Here is a 20,250-nt window from a genome sequence, read left to right on the forward strand (position 1 = left end):
TTCACCCAAGGCACAATCATTAGCTTGACACCAGTTTACACTATTCTATGGGGTCTCCCCACTGAACCCTGGCCAATCCCCTATCGTGGGTATGTGCCATGCGACCAAGGCAACAACAAGGTACGTACGCTTGTTATGGTTGAAATCGTTCTGCTTTAAGGGCCGATCGCGAACGGTTGCCATTCATACATCATATGCTAACCTACCAGTGATCGAAGAGGTCGCTATCAAGGGCGGCGCTTACCAGTAGCGGTACATCACGCTGCCATGGACGCTGATCGAACTGTCGAGGACACTGCGCAGGATGGCCAGCAGAGATTTCTGCTTTGTCCGCATTGTTTATTAACATTCCCGATCAGCTGTTCCTTGCTCAAGCTGCGGTGGTTGTTATCGCCGGGTACACAACCCGACAAGGCTCAGAAGCGCGTCCCTCCATAAGAGATCCTCGCCAGCAGGACGTAGAGCGTGGATCCCGTGGGATACTCGCCCAATGCCTCCGCTGTTTCGGAGCCTGACTACGTGTCACAACCTCCCGCAACCGAAGCCACTGCTCGATCGGGGCTGACCAAGCCGGTGAGTCCTACACTGGAGTCGGTACTTAGGGGGGGACCATACGGTCGATACCACTGCGTCCCAGAAGGAAGGGTGGTAAAGCGCGGAGAGGACGCTTTGTAATTAACCCCTACGATAGTTGCTCAAAACGAGGTTCAACAAGCGTTGAATTTCAGTGACGGCGCCAAGGGGACGCACCTGCCACGGTGGCTCAGTGGTTTAGGCGCTCGGCTACTGATCTGGAGTTCCCGGGTTCGAACCCGATCGCGGCGGCTGTGTTTCGATGGAGGCGAAATACTAAAGCGTCCGTGTGCTGCGCGATGTAAGTGCACGTTAAATATCTCCAAGTGGTCGAAAATATTCCGGAGCCCTCCACTACGACACCTCTTTCTCTCTTTCTTCTTTCAATCGCTCCTTTATCATTTCCCTCACGGCGCGGTTCATATGTCCGCCGGTATGTGACACAGACACTGTGCAATTTCCTTTCCCCAAAAACCAATTTTCAGTTCTTCAAGGGGACGCGACGGGCAGCAGCAAAAATTGTCCCTCAGGCATCACGTTTGTAATAATAATAATTGGTTTTGGGGGGAAAGGAAGTGGCGCAGTATCTGTCTCATATATCGTTGGACACCTGAACCGCGCCGTAAGGGAATGGATAAAGGAGGGAGTGAAAGAAGGAAGAAGAGGTGCCGTAGTGGAAAGCTCCGGAATAATTTCGACCACCTGGGGATCTTTAACGTGCACTGACATCGCACAGCACACGGGCGCCTTAGCGTGTGCTGTGCGATGTCAGTGCACGACGCCTGTACAAAAAATAAAATCTCCGCATATTACTTCTCCCCCTATCCTCTCGTCCTGTCCCCTCACCTCTTTCATTTCATTTCTCTATTCTGCCTGCTATCCCTTATTTCCGCTGCCCCATCTCAGGTGCTTCAGTATCGATGGCAGATGCCGGGGCTAGCAAAGATCTTTTCCTTCCTTTTTGCTATTATTTTTAATAAAACCACTACCACCACCACCGCCTTCCCAGTAAAAATTTTCTGGCGCCGTTCCCGCTTAAGGATTATTAAAGAGAACATTTTTTTACCCGTTTGAGCACCATGGGATCTTAAAGGGGTTTCAATGCTGCTATGAAGGTACTAGTTATAATCACGTGACCACATGATTGGAGACGTAGGACGCCGGTGAGCACGCGCTGTATTTTGTCTGCAGAAAATATTCGGTCGTAGTGCTTATATTATGTACACCTGCGCGCTATTATTAGCAGAATTAACTGTATTAAGAACGCCCTGTATTTAGTCTGTATTTTAATATTTGGCCGTTGTGCCTCGAATATATAGGCACTATAATTTGGCTACTGATGCTTTGCCATAATAGCTGCCACTGCTGTTGCAAGAATGTGGAGCTCTTGCTCTACAGTCAGCATATTTACTCTATGCAGGAGGACTCTGGCGTGAGGAACCTTACGCCGGCAGCTGCCAGGATCGACCGTGCTGAGCCTAATCCAGAGGCGATTTCAGTGCACGTTAAAGGTCCCCAGGTGGTCGAAATTATTCCGAAGCCCTCCACTACGGCCCCTCTTCCTTTTTTCTTGACTCCCTCCTTTTTCCCTTCCCCTACGGCACGGTTCAGGCGTCCAACGATATGTGAGAGAGATACTGCGCCATTTCCTTTCCTCAAAAACGAAATATAATCCTCCAATTTTTTAGTGTTGATTAAAGTTTCCGTCATTAGAGGGCACCACGTCGAGGACGCTGATTGGCCGAGGCGCTTACTGGCGCCACGGGCGTTTGCTTGCTTCCCGCCAGCTGCCCGTCAGTAGACTCGAAGACGCCGTGCTGTGAGGCCGCATCTGCGCTGAGCCGCTGCAACGCGAACGCCTAGTCTTGTACAGGTATGTAAGGCTTAAATGTTCGATTCCTTTTGGGACGCGTTCATAGCTAATTTTCACAAATGTTGTCTTAGTGTAATTGTCATTCTTGCTTTAGTCAACTATTGCTCATTTAGATGGGTTTTTGGCATCTTTGCGGGACTTTTTTTCAGTCGGGCGCTTTCGTCCTCGGGAAGACCGTTGATAGTCGGGAAGACCGTTGATAGTTGAAGCTAGACTGCCGTTCCGAAGTATTTTCAGCAAATTTCACGTAGTGGAGTACCGTTCTCGTATCAGTGAGGTATTTTTTTTAGTTCTACGACACTTTCCTGACAACTGCGTTCGTGTGGGCCGTTGAATGACGCTCCTCGCCGTGACCGTACCGTGGGGTACAATGCCGAGTTTTTCCGCGTTCCTGGCGTCCTTCGGGGGTAAGTGCTGCGTTTTCAGGTTCCATACCAAATTTGAGGGCCGTTCTAAAATATTTGAGGTGTAGTTGGTGAGGCCCTGTCTAATGGCTTCGAGACGCCGTGCCTCGCCCGTTGCTAGGCCTCTCTGTAGAGCCTTAGTTCTGGTTAGAAGCGTCCGTCATATTCGACCGTATTTGCGCGGGCGGGAGCTTTGCGGTTCCGTTTTAGGGAGTGCCAGGCTAGTAAAATTGCATTCCTGATTTACTTCAGCTTTCTGCCATTAATAGCATGTATACGCGTTTTCTGCACATAATTGTCAGCGCTCTTCTGACAGTTCAAAAATTCTGCTTACGGATATTCATTTTTTTTTCTTGGAGGCTCGAGTGACCGTTTTGGAATATTCAAAGAAATTTGGCCTAGTCGCGTTCGGCTCGGTAATTTGCAGTATTCGATCTTTTTAATCAGTTCCGTGCCCTTCGCCGCGTCTGGCTTGCGGAGTTCGCGTTTGATAGGCCTGTTACAAAATTTTGGGAATATCTAGAATGGTGGGGTTCATTGTTTCAGCTTTTTAGGCGCGGCTTTTGCGGCTATAACTACTCTATTTAATGACCTATAATAAGAGCGCAAATTCATCGTAACTACACAAGGTATCACCGTCAAGATTGTTGTTCGCTGACGTCGCGTTTGGTCGCCTTTTTTAGTGTTTATTGAGGTTTCCGCCATTAGAGGACAGCACGTCGAGGGCGCTTATTGGCCGATGCGCTTATTGGCGCCACTGGTATTTGCTTACTACCCGCCGGCGGGCAGCCCTTGCGTCATGAGTAGACCCGAAGGCGCCGTGCTGTGAGGCCGCATCTGCGGTGAGCCGCTGCAACGCGAACGCCTAGTCCTGTATAGGTATGTTAGGCTTAAATGTTCAATTCCTCTTGGGAAGTGTTCGTAGCTAACTTAAAAGAATTTTTAATTTGTACAATTATCATTTATGCTTTAGTCAACTATTGACCCATTTTAGATGGATTTTTTTTCAATCGTGCGCTTTGTTCCTCGGGCAGACCGTTGATAGTTTTACGCCTTGGTTTTTTTTTAAGGTAGACTGCCATTCCGAATTATTTTTAACAATTCTGCGAAGTGTAATACCGTTCTCATCTCAATGAGGTATATTTTTTTAGTCCTACGACACTTTCCCGACAACTGCGTTCGTGCCGAGCGTTGACTGACGCTCCTCACCACAACTGTTCCTTGCGGTAAATGCCGAGTTTTCAGCTTTCCTGAGCGGCCGTTTTGGAATATTCAAAGAAATTTGGCCTAGTCGCGTTCGACTCGTTAATTTGTAACATTCCATCTTTTTAATCAGTTCCGTGCCCTTCGCCGCGTCTGGATTGCGGAGTTGGCGTTTGATAGGCCTGTTGCAAAATTTTGGGCAATATCTAGAGTGTTGGGCTTCACTGTTCTCGATCTTTAGGCGCGAGTTTTGCGGCTATGTAAAATTTTGTACGTTAACTTGCCCGGTGGATATATTTTCTGCGGAAGCCAGTATGGCCATTCGAGTGCACATTTGCATGAGGGACGCGGCGGAAGACAGGCGTGGCGTCTTGTCGACCTCACGTTAGCCATTCTGAATTATCACCAGGCCGCACGGACTTGCGATAAAAGTATTAGGCCCATTTTTTTTACGGTTGGGTTTATAATTTTTTACGCCGACACTGGCGTTTGGGTAGGCTTCCTTTACCATTTTGACGTCAATTTGAGGATTTTGTGCTTTCAGCCAATTTTACAGCTTGCTCCGCGTCGTGGCAGATTTGAGTGCCGCATGGCTGTTCTACGGGTGCGTGTAGCAATTTTTTTCCTTTGCAGTCACGCAACCACTTCGGACGAAGATGGGATCCCAACAGTTCTGCCTGAAGCGGAACAACCACCAGTCGAACATGCTGGCCGTGTTCTATGAAATGCTGTCTAACGAAGCGCTGGTGGACGTTACGCTGGCGTGCGAAGGTCTATCGTTGAAGGCGCACAAGATGGTCCTCTCCGCCTGCAGCCCTTTTTTTCAAGCGCTTTTTGCCGAGAATCCCTGCAAGCACCCTATTGTTATACTGAACGACATGCGCTACGTGGACTTGAGGGCTATAGTCGAGTTCATGTACCGCGGTGAGGTAGACGTGTCGCAGGACGATCTTATGGCGCTCCTCAAGACTGCCGAGACTCTGAAGGTCAAGGGTTTTGCGGGCACCAACGAGAACAAGAATGGTGGGCTCGTGACCGATGTGGACGGTGCTGCGGACGCTGGACCCGTGGGTTCGCCGCGTGCCGAATTTCCGCCGCTCAGTAAACGGAAGAGAAGCCGCCGGCCTCGGCGGCGCTCACCTAGCGACTCCAACAAGAGCGACTCTGAAGACGCTCCGCCGGCGACGCGTATCAAGGTGCCCGACAGTCCCGAAATTATTGAGGACGGTAGTATGTCTAGTGATCGCGTGACTGACCTTCCCGCCGCGTCTCCTTCGAGTCGGGCTTCCAATGTGGCGTCGTCTACTGCCGTGCCTTCAGGCGCTCGTCACGGTTCAAGTCTTCAGGCCAGCATCTCTCAGCATACTCAGGACTCGATTGGGGACGACGCGGGGGAAGGCAGCGATGCGGACTTCGATGTGGAGCCTTTGGACGTTGTGGAAGAATCTACGACGACCGCGAGCGTAGGTGACATCTTGCTGCTGTGCTCCTCGTTTAAGAGTCTGTGCCCGTAACAATTGCCAAACATGCTCTTATTTCTTACGATACGCCTTTTTTATTTCTTCTCAGGTTCCCGTTTTCCGGGACGTTGCCTCATCGTCACAAGCACTAGGGGACGAGTCACAGCAGTCTCATCACACAGGGTCCACATCCGACAAATCTGCACTTGTGCCTGCTCAACCTTCATTGCCTTCAGACATTTCTATCATGAGTCAAGGTAAACAAAGTTTTGTTCAAGTTTCTCGGCCCTGTTGCTGACACCGCCTCGTAACTTGTCATTTGCAGTAGACATCAAGCCGTCGCCAACTAGTTTAACACCATACGATGACAAGACCATAGCACCTGTGGTCGCCGCCTCTCCTACCGCCGCGTCATCCGGGGACGGTGCGTCCACCGCCATGGCGGTCACTGACGCGTCTGGCGTTCCTGCCATCGCCGGCCCGTCCGGTTATCAGCAGTCGACACCATCTCATGGTACGTATGCCGTCCCTGACCACCCAACCCACCTGCACATTTTTGTCTGTGTCACGTTTGCCCCACGGTGATCCTAGCCTCTGTGGTGATTCGGGGTTCAGCTTTGCTTGCAACGCCGGGGGCTGTGCACATGCTACGATTGCATCGGGCCCCACTGAAAGCCGGTCTCTGGTTAAGCTGCGCTGTCTTTGGGCTGTAATTTCACTGTGCAACGCTTTGTTCTCATTTTGTTCCGAGACCTCCTTTTATTTTGTAACTCTGCTAGGGAGCTGTTAGACGCAATGTTTTGCATTTTTCTGTATCGCCATACTCTGTACAAATTGGACAGCAGTAAAGTTATTTTCGCCTGCTGCTTCCCGCACGGAGGCTTCCCAGAAGACGTCCAGTCATTTGTCGGGTGTCATGTGTCGTTCAATCGTCGGCGCTTTGTCGCGATGCGCTTTCGGTTTTCTGGATCCTGGAGCCGCCCTGAACAAAGTGCATTCGCGTCCTGGTTTTCTGAGGGTGCCTGGCCACGTCACTTCTAGCCTGCGGTCTTCACTCGTTCGGTTTTCGCGTCGGGTGTCATGTGTCGTTCAATCATCGGCGCTTTGTCGCGATGCGCTTTCGGTTTTCTGGATCCTGGAGCCGCCCTGAACAAAGTGCGTTCGCGTCCTGGTTTTCTGAGGGTGCCTGGCCACGTCACTTCTAGCCTGCGGTCTTCACTCGTTCGGTTTTCGCGTCGCGCGCAATTTTTGCATCGTGCGATTGGGTCCAGCATCAGTGAAGACCCCTTTTCGATGACACCTTTCGCTCAGTGCCCTTTGAAGTTCAAAGTTTTTTTTAATTTTTTAGGTTAACTGCTAGGTTCTTAATGGTTTAATCTTAACTGTGTGTTCTAAATGTGCTTGTATTGGTCTATATTTGCCATGTACAACATGAAATAAATGGGGAATTGGTGGGTTTCTAGTGATCTTACACGATTTTGACAGGGGGGAGCAAATGTGAATGGATGCTTGTGTGCCCGTCTGTGTGTGTGTGTGAGAGAGAGAGAGAGAGAGAGAGAGAGAGAGAGAGAGAGAGAGAGAGAGAGAGCTCATGGCTGCAAGATTCCCAACACGAATAATTTCATTGTTTGTCTCTATACACTTCACTACACGGGGAATAGCGGTTGTCAGTCTAGTGCCACTCGAGCGGCCAGCTTCACTAGTCATTAGTTCTGTTCGATTGCCAGGCTTGCGCTTGGTGTCAATGACTGGTGGATTTGGCTATAGAACACATTTCACGCAAACCCTCTACACACGTAGCAGCAGTGTGGGATGGGTGGGTGTCCCTTGTTGGGGGTGGCGTGTGTGCAGGTGCTGTGGCCCGTGCAGACGGACCTCGGTTTCCACGAGCAAGCTGCCAAGCATAGTTATGTTCAAATTAAAATAAAACTTATTTCTTTGCTTTCTGTGTACTCCTCCCTGGCACTTGCGCGAACCGTTTCGGGTTCGCTGTTGTGCGAGGACTTAGTCGCGCATTGCAGGAGCTACGGAGTTAAATGAGACTCCAGTCCCCTTTTCAGAGAAATTGCAGCTTCTGAGAAGGATACCCGTGTCTTATATATCCTGCCTCGACGTTTTTAACTGACCGAAACACGTGTCGTGACAACATATTCGAAAAGAAAATGCCACATTGTAAGAAGGAAGCAGTGCGATATCGGATGAAACAAAAATCTGTAATTTTAACTAGTCACTGAAAATCGCCTAAAATCTCGCGGTGAAACCTTGCCATTTATCGTGTACCAACCAAGAGGCCGTACCTCGGTGGGGTGTCTTGTCTGAACATCTTGTTTGGAGCGATAACCACGGTCTAATAGACCGAAGCGCGGACGAAAAGGTCACAAGAGTGATGTGCCGAGCGCGACAGCAGACCGAGCAGATGAACAGGAAAGTTCCAGGATCCCCCAGGTGGTCGAATTCATTCCTGAGCCCTCCACTACTGCGCCTCTTCTTTCACTCCCGCCTTTATCCCTTCCGTTGCGGCGCTGTTCAGGTGTCCGCCGATGTGAGACAAGATACTGCGCCATTTCCTTTCCAAAAACCAATTTTCAACTTTCACACTTTCCTCTTGAGGAATATTGGTAAACTGCATTCGTGACCTGAGAGAACCTGCCATATGCGCTCCACCGTATTCTTATCCTTCTAGTATGATCCGGATTATACTCCGTTTCATACATCAAATGCAACGCTGTGAAAGGTACGGAAGTAGTCCGGACGGGAAAATAAAAATTAATCTAGATTAGCTGAGATAATCCAGGATATACAGGGCGAAAGATATTAGCGTTCACTGTGTTCATTGGCGTTGGCGTTGACAATGTTCTAGACGGCGATGGCTTTGAGCAAAGAAAGGGCGCATAACTGGCTCCCTGGATATGTGGACGCCTCATTCGTGCTTTGATTAGAGGTGAGAGAGATGTGGAATGAATTAATTAGCGCTGACAGCGTTGCAGCTGACATGCGGCACTGCAGCAGTAGCTAGGCTGCAGCGTTCATTTGGTGGTCAATCTCTCGCGATCAACCATTAACTGCATGCGACTTCCCAGGGTGACAGGGAGGGCGAGCTGCTTATCCAGTGTGCGGAAAACAATCAAAGCAGGCATTTGACGCCAACGCCATGTACATGAAAGTGAGATTGAGGTCTCCAGTGACCCACGGAGCCAGTTGTGCGCCATTAGTTTCGTGAAAATGAGCAGCCTTTGCAAAGTTGTCAATGCAAATGTATTCTATGGACGCCGTTGGCTCACTTGTTTCGTTTCGTTTTTGAGGAAAGGAAATGGCACAGTAACCGTCTCGCATATCTCGGTGGACACCCGAACCGTGCCGTAAAGGAAGGGATAAAGGAGGGAGGGAAAGAAGAAAAAGAAAACTGAAAGCTGAAAGTTGCATTTTGATGAAAGGCGCGGCGCTGCGCAGTGGCGGAACACCTGTGGCTCGGTGTGACTAGGGCGCTAGAGAGAGAGGAAATGCGACGGAGTCGGCGGCGGCCAGCTGCGCCGTGCGTGATGTCACTCGCGCTCCGACATACGCCGGCTCGCGCGAAGCGTGGTATTGACTAGCGCAGTGAAGCATTTCGCTTCAAAAGAAAGGCGTGTTAGTCCGCGCCTGTTCTGTGCCCGAGTGGTCTATGGCACGAAGAAGCGGCAGCGTGTCATCAGCAATAACGGTGCATTTAGTCAAGATCATATTAAATGTGTCATGTGGTAAGCCTACAGGCAAAGTATTTACTACATTTAGCTCATCACGAATAACGACTACTTTTTGCTAGCTCTGACAGCGTTGCACGTGGCGCTTGAGTGACCTTGAGGCACGAAAGGAGTAGAGAAAAGTGTCGGACTTCCCCGCTGTATGTGTGCGTTTGTAAGTCGAATATACATTCCCTTCGACTCGTAGAACCCTTTTGCAGGAACCAAGCCACCTGCAAAATCCTGCGCGACTCGAATGTTTTCACTGCCCGCACCGACGAATGGTCGCCGCCGTCTAAATGAGCGTTTGGAAATAAGAGTACATCATTTAGCGTTTACTGTGCGTGCGCATTGTGGCCTAGGAATGCGACGATCACAACTGCAGCACTGCGCTGGGGTTGTTCACATAGCTGTGCGCAAACAGCACTGCTCGTTTGCTTGGCATAAAACGCAAGGTGGGTTCTCCTTATCTTAAATGTTACGTAGTATTGCTCACAAATTGTAGTTTTACTCATTTACAAACTATGATAACACTGCAATAAGCGTCGCTGATGCTATATCGCCTGCTTGAGAAACGCTTCGCGTAGGACCGGCTTCTTCCCCTTATGTCATCAGTATTTGATTTTAAAGCGCTTTAGCTAAATATACGTTCGGACATTACTTGAATTAATGAATACAGCCAGATTTTTTGTCCACAGTCGACGCCGACGGCTCCTGCCGGCTGCCTTCAGCGCTCGCTGTGCAGACCGGGTCACATATATCGGCACATCCTCCTTAATGTACTCGCGTCCTGCGATGTAGCCAGTCGTCGCTTTGAGGGCACTGTAGCCAAAACTACGCTCGAAAGCTATTTTCAGGGGCTAAAACTTGCGAATTCGCTCTCCGCAATCGCCGAAATCACACACATGAATCCTGCGTTTGTCCAAAGATGAGAACTCATGAAAACGGCATAGAAGACTTGAATAGGTGCAAGTATATTTCGCCGCCTATTTGTCTCAATTATTAGCTATTTTTGAGCAATTTAGACCTACATATTGGATGCGACTACGCTGCTCGATGGCATTTGCTGGTAAATTGCGTCGTTATTTGCCAACTTTCGAAATATGGAGCTCGGAAGCCCGCAAAAATAAGCTAAGCACCGAAAATAAGCAGCGTAGAAACCAATAAAACGAAGTTGTTATGAAGAATAGATTTTATGAATTTGGCTTCAACGATGACGTGATGAATTTCAGTTAGCCACAGTCATAGTTTCTTTTAGCCCCGAATCTCGGCTGCCAGTGATATGATTGCGTTATTTTCGCTTCTGGTTTAAATGTATTTCTGGTGTTGTATCGTCAAAACACCTTTACAAGCCAGAAGGAGAAAAACAAAAAGCGACAACACTTTTTGTCATGGCGCTGCGCATTGACATATGAGGCTTTTGCCCGCGGCCGGCAAAAGAATTTTTTTTTTTTGCATTTGTACCGTGCAGACCTTGACAGAATTTGAAAAAAAATAGATTCCTTATTACTTGTGGAAAACTTGGCAACCCAATCATGCAATGGCCTATTTAAAAACAAACAAGCATGAATATCCGCGCTTCTGCCTTAAAGTACGTCACCTAAGCGTTTGGCCATCTTACTTTAATTGCACAATTGTTGCCCTTCGCAACCAATGGATGACCACGCTAGCCAGGATGTAAAACGTTCAAAAGGCAGACTAAATATATTGCCGACATCTGCTCGCGCGTTGCAACGCCCATGCACGAACCTGAGAAGATTATTGACATCGAGAAAGCGACGGCTGACAAGCTGCCACGCGAAACTGGTCCGGAACGCTAAAAGTTAACTGGTGACTATCAAGGACGCTGCCAATGAAAACACTTCGGAGCAGCCATCTTTGGTACAGCAGCGATCGAGAGTGTGACATGATCACGGGTCGCCGTATAATGAACTAACGAAACAACCGAGGATAATATAGCTAGGGCTGACATGACGCTGGATTAGGGGACACCGTGAGGTCCACAGAAGGCTCAAAGGTCAATCTACCCCTGCTCTGCAGCTGCGCTTATTCTGAGAACAGGTGGTTCAGTGCACCTGCGCGGACGGCGATAATCAGTAAACCAGCCCACGTCCCTAATGAAAATGAAGCTGTAGAATTGCAAGTAAAGTTATCAATATTACAAGGTATATGACACAGTGTTTCGTGCGTACGAAAAGACATTCTAGGCTGACCCTGGTGGATAGGCGCCCGGCTTCGATTCACTGTACAATAAGAGCTTGCTTGGCTGGTTGTTTCTTATTCGTATTTAAAGGAATCCGACTTGCAGAAACGGCACGCAAGAATAGAGACTCAAAAAGAACGGTGTACTATCAACTGAAGAAAGTTAATTGAAGAAAGCGAAACTACATCCGTAGAATGAGCGGGAGCAGTTGCTAAATGGGTGAATGATCCCACTTGGTTTTTCATGTCTCACTTTATGAGCGCGCTTATATGGTGACGGCGACAGCATGGAATGAAAAGTACCACAGGGACACACATAGCACTCTGGCTATCCGTGCGATTTTTTTCGTCTCATTTTGCTGTTTTCACGACAGCAGCGCACCAAGAGGTCTAACATGTTAAGTTGCGCTCGTTAGAAGAGTAATCAAGTTACCTGCAATCACCAGTTATGAATAAACCTAAACAATGTTTAATGAAAACTGATGGTAGTCTGGTTTATGTATTTGTCACTACATTATTCGATTTAATATGCCACGGCTTGGTCCCTAGTATACTGATCTAGGTATCTCAATAGAAGCGTTCGGCTGTCTAAGTATGGAAAGAAATTTTCGGCACGAGGCGGAATGTTAGGAAGTATATTGGATGGGTAACTCTAGGAGGACGGAATGCTTCTGCCACCACGCGTTTAATCATGTACGTCATATCATATACATATCATATACATATAAGTTTATTTGCTCTCGAGGCGAAGGCATTACCAAAAAGAACGCATTAACAACAATAAAAATAACAAAAAGGACGACTGATGATGCAGAAGATTGTGAAATATTTGCGGTCTACCGCTTTTATGCGGTATTACCAATTGTTGATTTGAAGACAATGGTGTCAGTAATAGTGGCGACAGCGATGGGGCGGTGCTTCTATTTTCAGCTTGTCTTTCAATTGAAATAATTGATGATGAGGCATAATTTTTATGGCTCAAGGGCGTCTGGGGAAAAAGCGCGCCTTGGCACAACGTGTTTTGTCTACACAAGGCGATAGCCAAGAGCCATTTCCCATGCATTTCATCCTAAATAAGTCGAGCACCAGACCAACGGAAAGCTTTCACCCATTGTGTCACCGATGGGTACCCGGTGGCACTGGGGATCGAACCCCGCACCTACCGCATGTGAGCCGGATGCTCCAAATACTAGGCCACCACTGCTGTGGAATCAAGGAGAGAGAGAGAGAGTAGAAACAGAAGGATGGAAAGGGAGGGAGGTTAACCAGGTGAGGCCCAGTAGGCTACCCTACACGGCAGTCTATGTGTTTTTCACGTGTCCATCGACCACTATGTCCATCGACCACTATGATCACCCCATGATCTGGCGGTATCCCTTAGATCATGCTTCCAGCTTCCACCGGAAATTAACTTGTTCTTCCGGACATCTTTCACGGTGAGACGATACGATGGACATCTACACGATATATGCTGAAATTCGCTGACTTCGTAACATTGATGACTGATAAGACAAAATTCACGACATTTTGGATGTATTGCGTATTAGCAGCATGTAGCGCAAATAAGAAATGGCGCATGAGTTGTATGACCGCTTTCAATGGCCGCATTATAATAGGAGTGAATAAGCACACTTATTACACATCAGCCGCCGCGGTGGTTCAGTGGTTACGGTGTTCGGCCGCTGACCCTAGAGAGGAGGGTTCGACCCCGACCGCAGCAGTCGCACATCGATGGGGGCTAAATGCGAGATACCCGTGTACTGTGCGATGTCAGCGCAGACTAAAGAACACCAGGTGGTCGAAATTATCCGCAGCCCTCCACTACGGCGTCTCTTAAAGCCCTTGTCGCTTCGGAACGTTAAACCACATGAAACAAGCCCAATGACTTCCATAAAAGTGCGCAGGTACAGAAACAATGCACAGGTACAAAAAGCAGTCATCCATCATTAGAATAACTGCATTACCGATAAAAAGCAGCTTTAGCGGCAGTAATAATTATTATAAAATCCTATTGAGGATATAAATATTGCATGACTAGTTTCAGCGAGAACATTAATTGGATACACAGCGTTTAGCTGACCTGTTAGCATTTACAAGCTATTCAAGTTTCGAAAGTTGTTGCAAAACTTCAGAACAACCATAGTAGGCAAGAGAAGGGCACTATTATGCAATGAGGAAAGAAATGGTCTATGCCTTGGGAAGTTTTCTCATCTTGATCTCTGCGGCGCGGGCACTCAGCTTCTGCGAGGGCTGCAGATACACTCGCATCTGCATGCATCTTCATGGCAGCGACACAAAGGCAAGTACCTTCTTATATACCCTCTGTGATGACGTCATAAATTGTGAGAACCAATCACAGGCGTCAAAGAGGTCACGTAAGTGTTGAGATCGTGACTCTGAGAAGTAGGAGTGTTTCAAGAGTCACGTGATCTGAGAATTGTCGCATGATCTTGTTCCAACATCGACGATATCAGCAAACGAGCTATTAGACACCTTTAGCATACCGTGTACCGTGTTACCGTTACCGGAGTACCGGGAGCCCGCGCGGATTGGTCGCGATGCTACAGGCGTGCGCGTGCACCAGCCGGGTACGTGACGCCATTTGGCGCCGTCAAGGTGATTTGCGCATGCGCATTGGCTGCGCGCGCGTTCCCGGTACTCCAGTATTGGTAATGGAAACACGGTGCACGGTATGCTAAAGGTGTCTATTGAGTGCTGCGCTGTACAACGTTGACACGGAGAAGCGTTACACGCACATCACCAGACAACCTAGCATCCCTCTGTTGTGTGGTCACGTTAGCAGCATCTGTACTCATCATCATCACAATCAGTCTGACTACGCCCACAGCAGTGCAAATGCCTCCTCCCATGTCTCTCCAACTCACCCTGTCCTTTGCCAGCTGCGGCCACCGTATCCTCGCAAACCTTTCAATCTCATCTGCCCACCTAACCTTCTGCCGCCCCTTGCTACACTTGCCTTCTCTCGGAATCCACTCCGTTACCTTTAAGGACCATCGGTTACCTTGCCTTCGCATTACATGGCCTGCCAAAGCCCATTTATTCTTCTTGATTTCAACCACGATGTCATGAACATGCTTTTGTTCCCTCACCCCCTCTGCCCGCTTCCGGTGTCTTAATGTTACACCTATCTGTACTACGTGCCTGTCATTATGTCTGATACGGTGGAGGCGAAACGGAAAAGGCGCCCGTGTGCTGTGCGATGTTAGCGCACGTTAAAGATCCCCAATTGGTCGAAATTACTCAGAGCCCTGCACTACGGCACCTCTTTCTCTCTTTCTTCTTTCACTACCACCTTCCTTCCTTCCCTTACGGCGCGGTTCGGGTATGAATGAACGAATGAAAATTTTTGTCCTCCAAGATATGTGAGACAGTCACTGCGCCAATTCCTTTCCTCAAAATCCAATTTTAAATTTATTTTTTTGAACGGGGTGGCGCTCACCAGTGCTCACCAGACCGTACCCTGCACGCACCCTGAGCCTCGCGGTCAGCGCAACCACTGTGGCCATCGTGTTGGATGGGCGATCGTGCATGCCACCAGTCGCTGGGCGCCGGCGGGAAAGCACTGACCGTAGACTTGTGGTGAGCTGCTTACAGGCAGCCCACAGTATAGACTCTCCCTTCGACCAATCTCTCCGATAACATTCAAAACTTGTGTGCACATTTAATCGCGGAAAATCTACAACGTTAAGTTGATGCCGTGTGATTCGGGAAACTCAGATACGGTTGCGTAGCTTGTCAGTATTGGTGACGCGTTACAGTGGATTTATATCATCGTTAAAAAGGCCTACTAGTCCTCGCTGAGCGCAATTGACTGAGAGTGGGTGGGTTGGTAGAGATTGTATGTAGTTATCAGGCAATGTGCGCTTGCAGCTTTGCAGTAGATGGACACTGACCCCGTTCTGTGAAGGAAGAGATAATGGGAGGGGGAAAACGGGCAGACATTTGAAAAACAAGATACAAACAAACTGGCAAAGTTTTTGATATATCTCACTGAAATTCGCGATTTGCCCAAAAGAATAAACGTTTCAAACGTTCGCACTAGAACAATTATCCTTGCACACTTCCTATTACAGGCCGATAGACACAATACAATTTGTGTGTGTAGCCCTTTAGTAGACAGAGCGACAGGATAGATTTCCGCTTAAGCATTCAAGTGCAAGCATTTCTTCTTTCGACAGAACTGTCATATCTGAGCTTCTGCTCGACTCAGAATAAGCATGCGAAGCGTGCTTCCCTGTCATGTACTTTTGATGGCAGCATTTTACAGTACTGCCGTATCTGTCTTGGTTGGTTTCAGTCCATTCTTACCAGACACAGGCCCTTCAGCGTTGCTCTCCTGTACGTGTAATTATCTAGTTTTAGAGCGAAAAGGTCTGCTCCTACCATGCTGAGCCTCAAGGTCATCTGGCTCTTAGATTTGACCTTTAACTGGACGCGAGCCGCATGTGCAAAATTGCGCGTGTAACGTGCCTCGGTCTTCATCTACACCTTCGTCGCCATAGCTGCGCGCTTGGCCGTCACGTCCGCCGCTGCGCTGGCTGCTTGCCGGCCGCCCCTCTTCGCCACTAGTGGTGCATACTATCATGGATCACTGAAAGGCTTGTCGGGCTGGGAGTCTATAATACCCTCGATGAGGCCCACAAGACATCACAGATTGAAAGGCTCTCTCGTACTGAGGCAGGGATACACGTGCTAAGCAAACTCAACATTAAGCCTCTAATGAAATCGGAAGGCCGAACGCCACTTCCGGACGTATTCCGACATCAATTAATCGTCAAACCAATCCCTAAGAATGTGTTTCTAGGCAGACACGATGGGATACGAGCAGCGAAAGCTGCTTCGTTGAAAGTAGAGTATGACTGCAACCGCATGCAGTACACATGGATGCCGCTAAGCAAACCTACCACAAATTCACAGCATGTGCAGTGACTGGGGAAGGAAGAATAATTAACACAGCTGTGGTTGAAGCAGTCTCAGTTGTAGAAGCCGAAGAGGCTGCCGTGGCGCTAGCCATCACGGATCCATCGACGTATGCCATCTTAGGTGACTCCAAGCGCGCCATTACGAATTTAAGTAAAGGCGCGGTAGGCAAGACAGCAGCTCTGCGGGGTTTCACTCCACAACATCTAACGCAAGTGGTAGGGATCCCAGCTCATTCAGGGAATCCGGGGAACGAGGAGGCAGATCGTAAAGCCCGAGGTCTGACGAACCGGGAGATGAGCCTCTCAGACTCGTACCTACGGGGTGAAGCACTGACCACGTACCATGCGATAACTAACTATTACAAGGATAGCAGACAGATTTTTCTGCCTCCGCATGCGGACATTAGCAAAGCATTGGCCACGGTGCTAAGAAGGATCCAGACTCGATTCATTCTAAGGCCCCAAAAGTTATCATTTGTTACGATCGGGGAGTATAAAGGCCGTTTCACATGATGCGATTGTTGCCGCAGCGCAGTGCGATTTCTCCCGGTGCGCGGAAAAAAATGCGCGTCGTTCTCGTCACAGGGCTACTGCGACAGACTTTCAATAAGTTGGTCGCACTCTCGCACCGTCGTTGTGGTCGCAGCGATTTCCACAGTAGTCAGCTAATAGGAGTTCAGCGACATGACAGGAAAATCTCGAAAACGTTTTACTGAACATCATTATGCATCACGCCTCAATAATATTACCCATGATTACGAAATCAACGCCCGCCACGATGTTTGACAGTTACTGCAGCCAAAGAGTTTTCGGTCACTGAAAGGCCGCACCGACGCTAGGGTGCCGACGGCACCGGCTGAAATCGTTGGCATGTGAAACGGCGGCTGCGATTACCGTCGCAACTACAGTGCGACCGGGCCGTAATTTTTCGTTCGCGTCGCACCATGTGAAACAGGCATAAGCCCTCCTTCCTAAAATGCCAGCAATTGGCAACGCAGGATCATATATTAGGGGGATGTGAGGTCAAGCATCCACCACATAAGCTCGTGCCAGCTCCCTCCGAAGAGAGCCGGAATCAACTGCTGGTGGAGCAGGAGAAGACAATAACAATACAGGAAACGCTTGTTAACTGGGCCTCGGAGGTCACCCCTGTATGGGGGTCTCGCTGAGGTACAGTCGCCCACGATCTAGAAATACTCGGCAATAAAAGTGTTGCTCTCTTTCTCGCTCTCTTGTGGCATGTTATCTGTCACGTGATTCGCTCCTGTGCTTGGAAGTCGCGTCCGCCGCTCTGTGCGCTCGCTCTTGCATTTGTGGCACGTGGCGCATCACGCGATTTGATCTCGCTGAAGTATTGAAACAATAAAAATGAACCAGAGCTGAACTCTGTCTTACCATGCTTAAAAGAGCTGTCGCTCTGTATATCCTGGCTCAGCTGAGTTGAGCCACTGCCACTTTTTTTTTCGTATTCCTTCTGTTCATTCTCTCCTTTTCTTCTTTTTCCGCGAATATGTGCAGCTGTTTAGCCTTTCCATGTGTTCGAATTTCCGCCGATCCACCAGCGTTGGCATGCGCCATTTGCTGTGAGGATAGCGGCAGAATTTATCGCAGTACTGGATGTTTAAGGCTCGCGGAAGCAGCCAGCAACTGTTTTTAGTCACACCCTCAAACCACCACGCACCTGTTATTCTGGCAAACTGCAGGGCAACCATTCATGGGAAAGAGTGACAATCGCTTTGGAAGCCCATGCGCACTACCCAACGCCATTAATTCTATAACATATTGAAGAATTGTCGCATTTTCTTTAGTGCGCAGCTCCAGAAGCAGACACATTGTTCAAATGGTTCTCGGAAAGTCGCCGCATCAGGTTCAGAGCATGCCTACTTTAGAAAAATATGCACCCTTGACTGATTGCGTACTATCTCCTGGTCATTTTTTTCACTATCGGCGTGCGTTACGCTATACAGAGGCGCGTCATAACTGCCTTGTCCGAATGAACAGGCCCGAGATAGCGCATCTTTTTTTTTCATTTCCGCAGCTTCACTGCGCATGCAAATCGTGCCGACAAATGCCCCTAGACTGAGCTGATGGCATTGCGAAGGAATGCATAGACCAAGTGCCACCGTCAGGATAACGCTGTGCCATTGAGAAAATTATCTACGATGAGCGGAAAAAGATGAAAAGGGCAGCAAACTTTGTGAGTCTGATAGGATTTTCTTAATCTCTCTGCTAGATTAAGAGCACATAAATGTTCTCGGCAACGAAACCAGATGATTCCACGTTGCATCTTCAGCCAGTACAGATGGCTGAAGGCGGCACTTACGACGGCTCCGGCATGATGTTGAGCGGGTTCAGTGAATTCCTGAATGGCAGTGCCATTGGCTATTCCGGTGGGGCTGTGTGCACGGTGCACACGGTGCCCGTCCTGGAGCGATGCCTGCATAATCCATTGGCCTGCAGGGACAACTATGGACAAGTACTCCCACTGCACGCTCAAGATCATGCGGTATCGTGGCAGAGCAGAAGAACGACCTCTACTGTCGACCCTTTTGAACAGAAGCAAAGGAATAGGAGCAAGAAAAAGGAGAATGCCGTTCCCAACTTGGTGCAAAACTCAGCAATGGCCTCTCACTGTGTGCTCGGAGCAGTGAAGGGGACCTTCGTGGAAGAAGCAGTGCCTTGGAAAGGTAATCATTCCGCTTATGCAGGTGACCGTTTGGAATCGCCATTCGAGGTGCCGACGCGAATGCTCTCTGCTGGCGGCGACGTCATCAGGCTCGATAGCCACCTACACCCCCCTGTGAGGAAACCGCACAAAGTGGGTACTCTCCCACGCGAGGCGACCACAACGGAGGCAGCACCTATTCCTCGCGAAACCAGCCTCCCAACGGCATCCAAGAGGCGCAGAAGGCCGATGACCACTCTCCAATCACGCGCGGCGGTTCAGATCGAGGGCAATGATAAAATGCGCTCTCCGTTCCGATTCAGGACTCTGTCCTTGGGGGCCAGGCGTGCCACGAAGCTGGCGAAAAAATGGGTGCAGGCAACTTCGGCAGATGCTGTCCTACCGTCGCCTATCGTGGGCACAGCGGCCGCTACAACTGACAGGGCGCCATCAGCGCTCCCAGACGCGCTGAAGAACTGCATGGCTGAAACAGCGTTCCCGCGAGTAATGTCCGCGCGGTTTGATGGACTGTGCATGCTTGTGGCAGAAGAATCATTTGCATCCACATGTGTTAAGAGGAGTTTCGCAGAAGCGACGACAGCAGTTCTCGCGCCCGTTCGCTCTGGCGTGCCAGGCGAGAGCACAACCTCATTAGTGACCTCTTCCGCTCAATTTCCGGGACGCCCAAACGAAGGTACACCGCTTGGCACGAAAAGCTTTGTTTCGCAGCAAGCAAATAATTCGTGTGTGGGAGACGGCAACCATTTCTCTGTGGGCGCGGACGCAGGTCCCAGGTGTCTGTCACGCAGCCCGACAGCAAACCACCAGCAAATGTTGAAAGAACTCGAGACCACGGAGGAATACCGTGCGCGTGAGAAACTCTTAGCACAACTGAACGTCGTAACCACCCACGGCAGCAGGGATGTTTTATAAAACCATTCCGCTTCTGGGAGCTGGCCGAACACGCCCGGTCTAGAAGCCAGTGACGAAGCCCCGCGAGGCATGACAGCGCACTCAAGTTGCAGAACGGTAAATGACGAAGGTATCTACGCCGTTGTATGCGGCGTGACTTCTAATCCCGGTAGAAGCCGTGCAGAAGCTGTGGAGTTGGCGACTGCTGAAAACATGAGCCTATGCCGGAAGGTAACAGTCGTGTTTTCTGACGTACTGCTCGTAAGAAGCATTCTCAAGACAACGAAGAAGATTTT

General features: G+C 49.2%; 1 protein-coding gene across 1 annotated transcript; it reads left to right on the forward strand.

Moving 5' to 3' along the window:
* Positions 1–2,389: 2,389 nt before the first annotated feature.
* LOC144108301 (uncharacterized) lies at positions 2,390–19,482 on the forward strand. Its single transcript, XM_077641566.1, has 6 exons — positions 2,390–2,446; positions 4,687–5,516; positions 5,623–5,770; positions 5,839–6,027; positions 18,648–18,853; positions 19,366–19,482. The coding sequence occupies exons 2-6, from the start codon at positions 4,710–4,712 to the stop codon at positions 19,480–19,482; spliced, it is 1,467 nt and encodes a 488-aa protein (XP_077497692.1). The 5' UTR covers positions 2,390–2,446; positions 4,687–4,709.
* Positions 19,483–20,250: the final 768 nt, after the last annotated feature.

The sequence above is a fragment of the Amblyomma americanum genome, chromosome 10, assembly GCF_052857255.1.
Source record: "Amblyomma americanum isolate KBUSLIRL-KWMA chromosome 10, ASM5285725v1, whole genome shotgun sequence".
Lineage (NCBI taxonomy): Eukaryota > Metazoa > Arthropoda > Arachnida > Ixodida > Ixodidae > Amblyomma > Amblyomma americanum.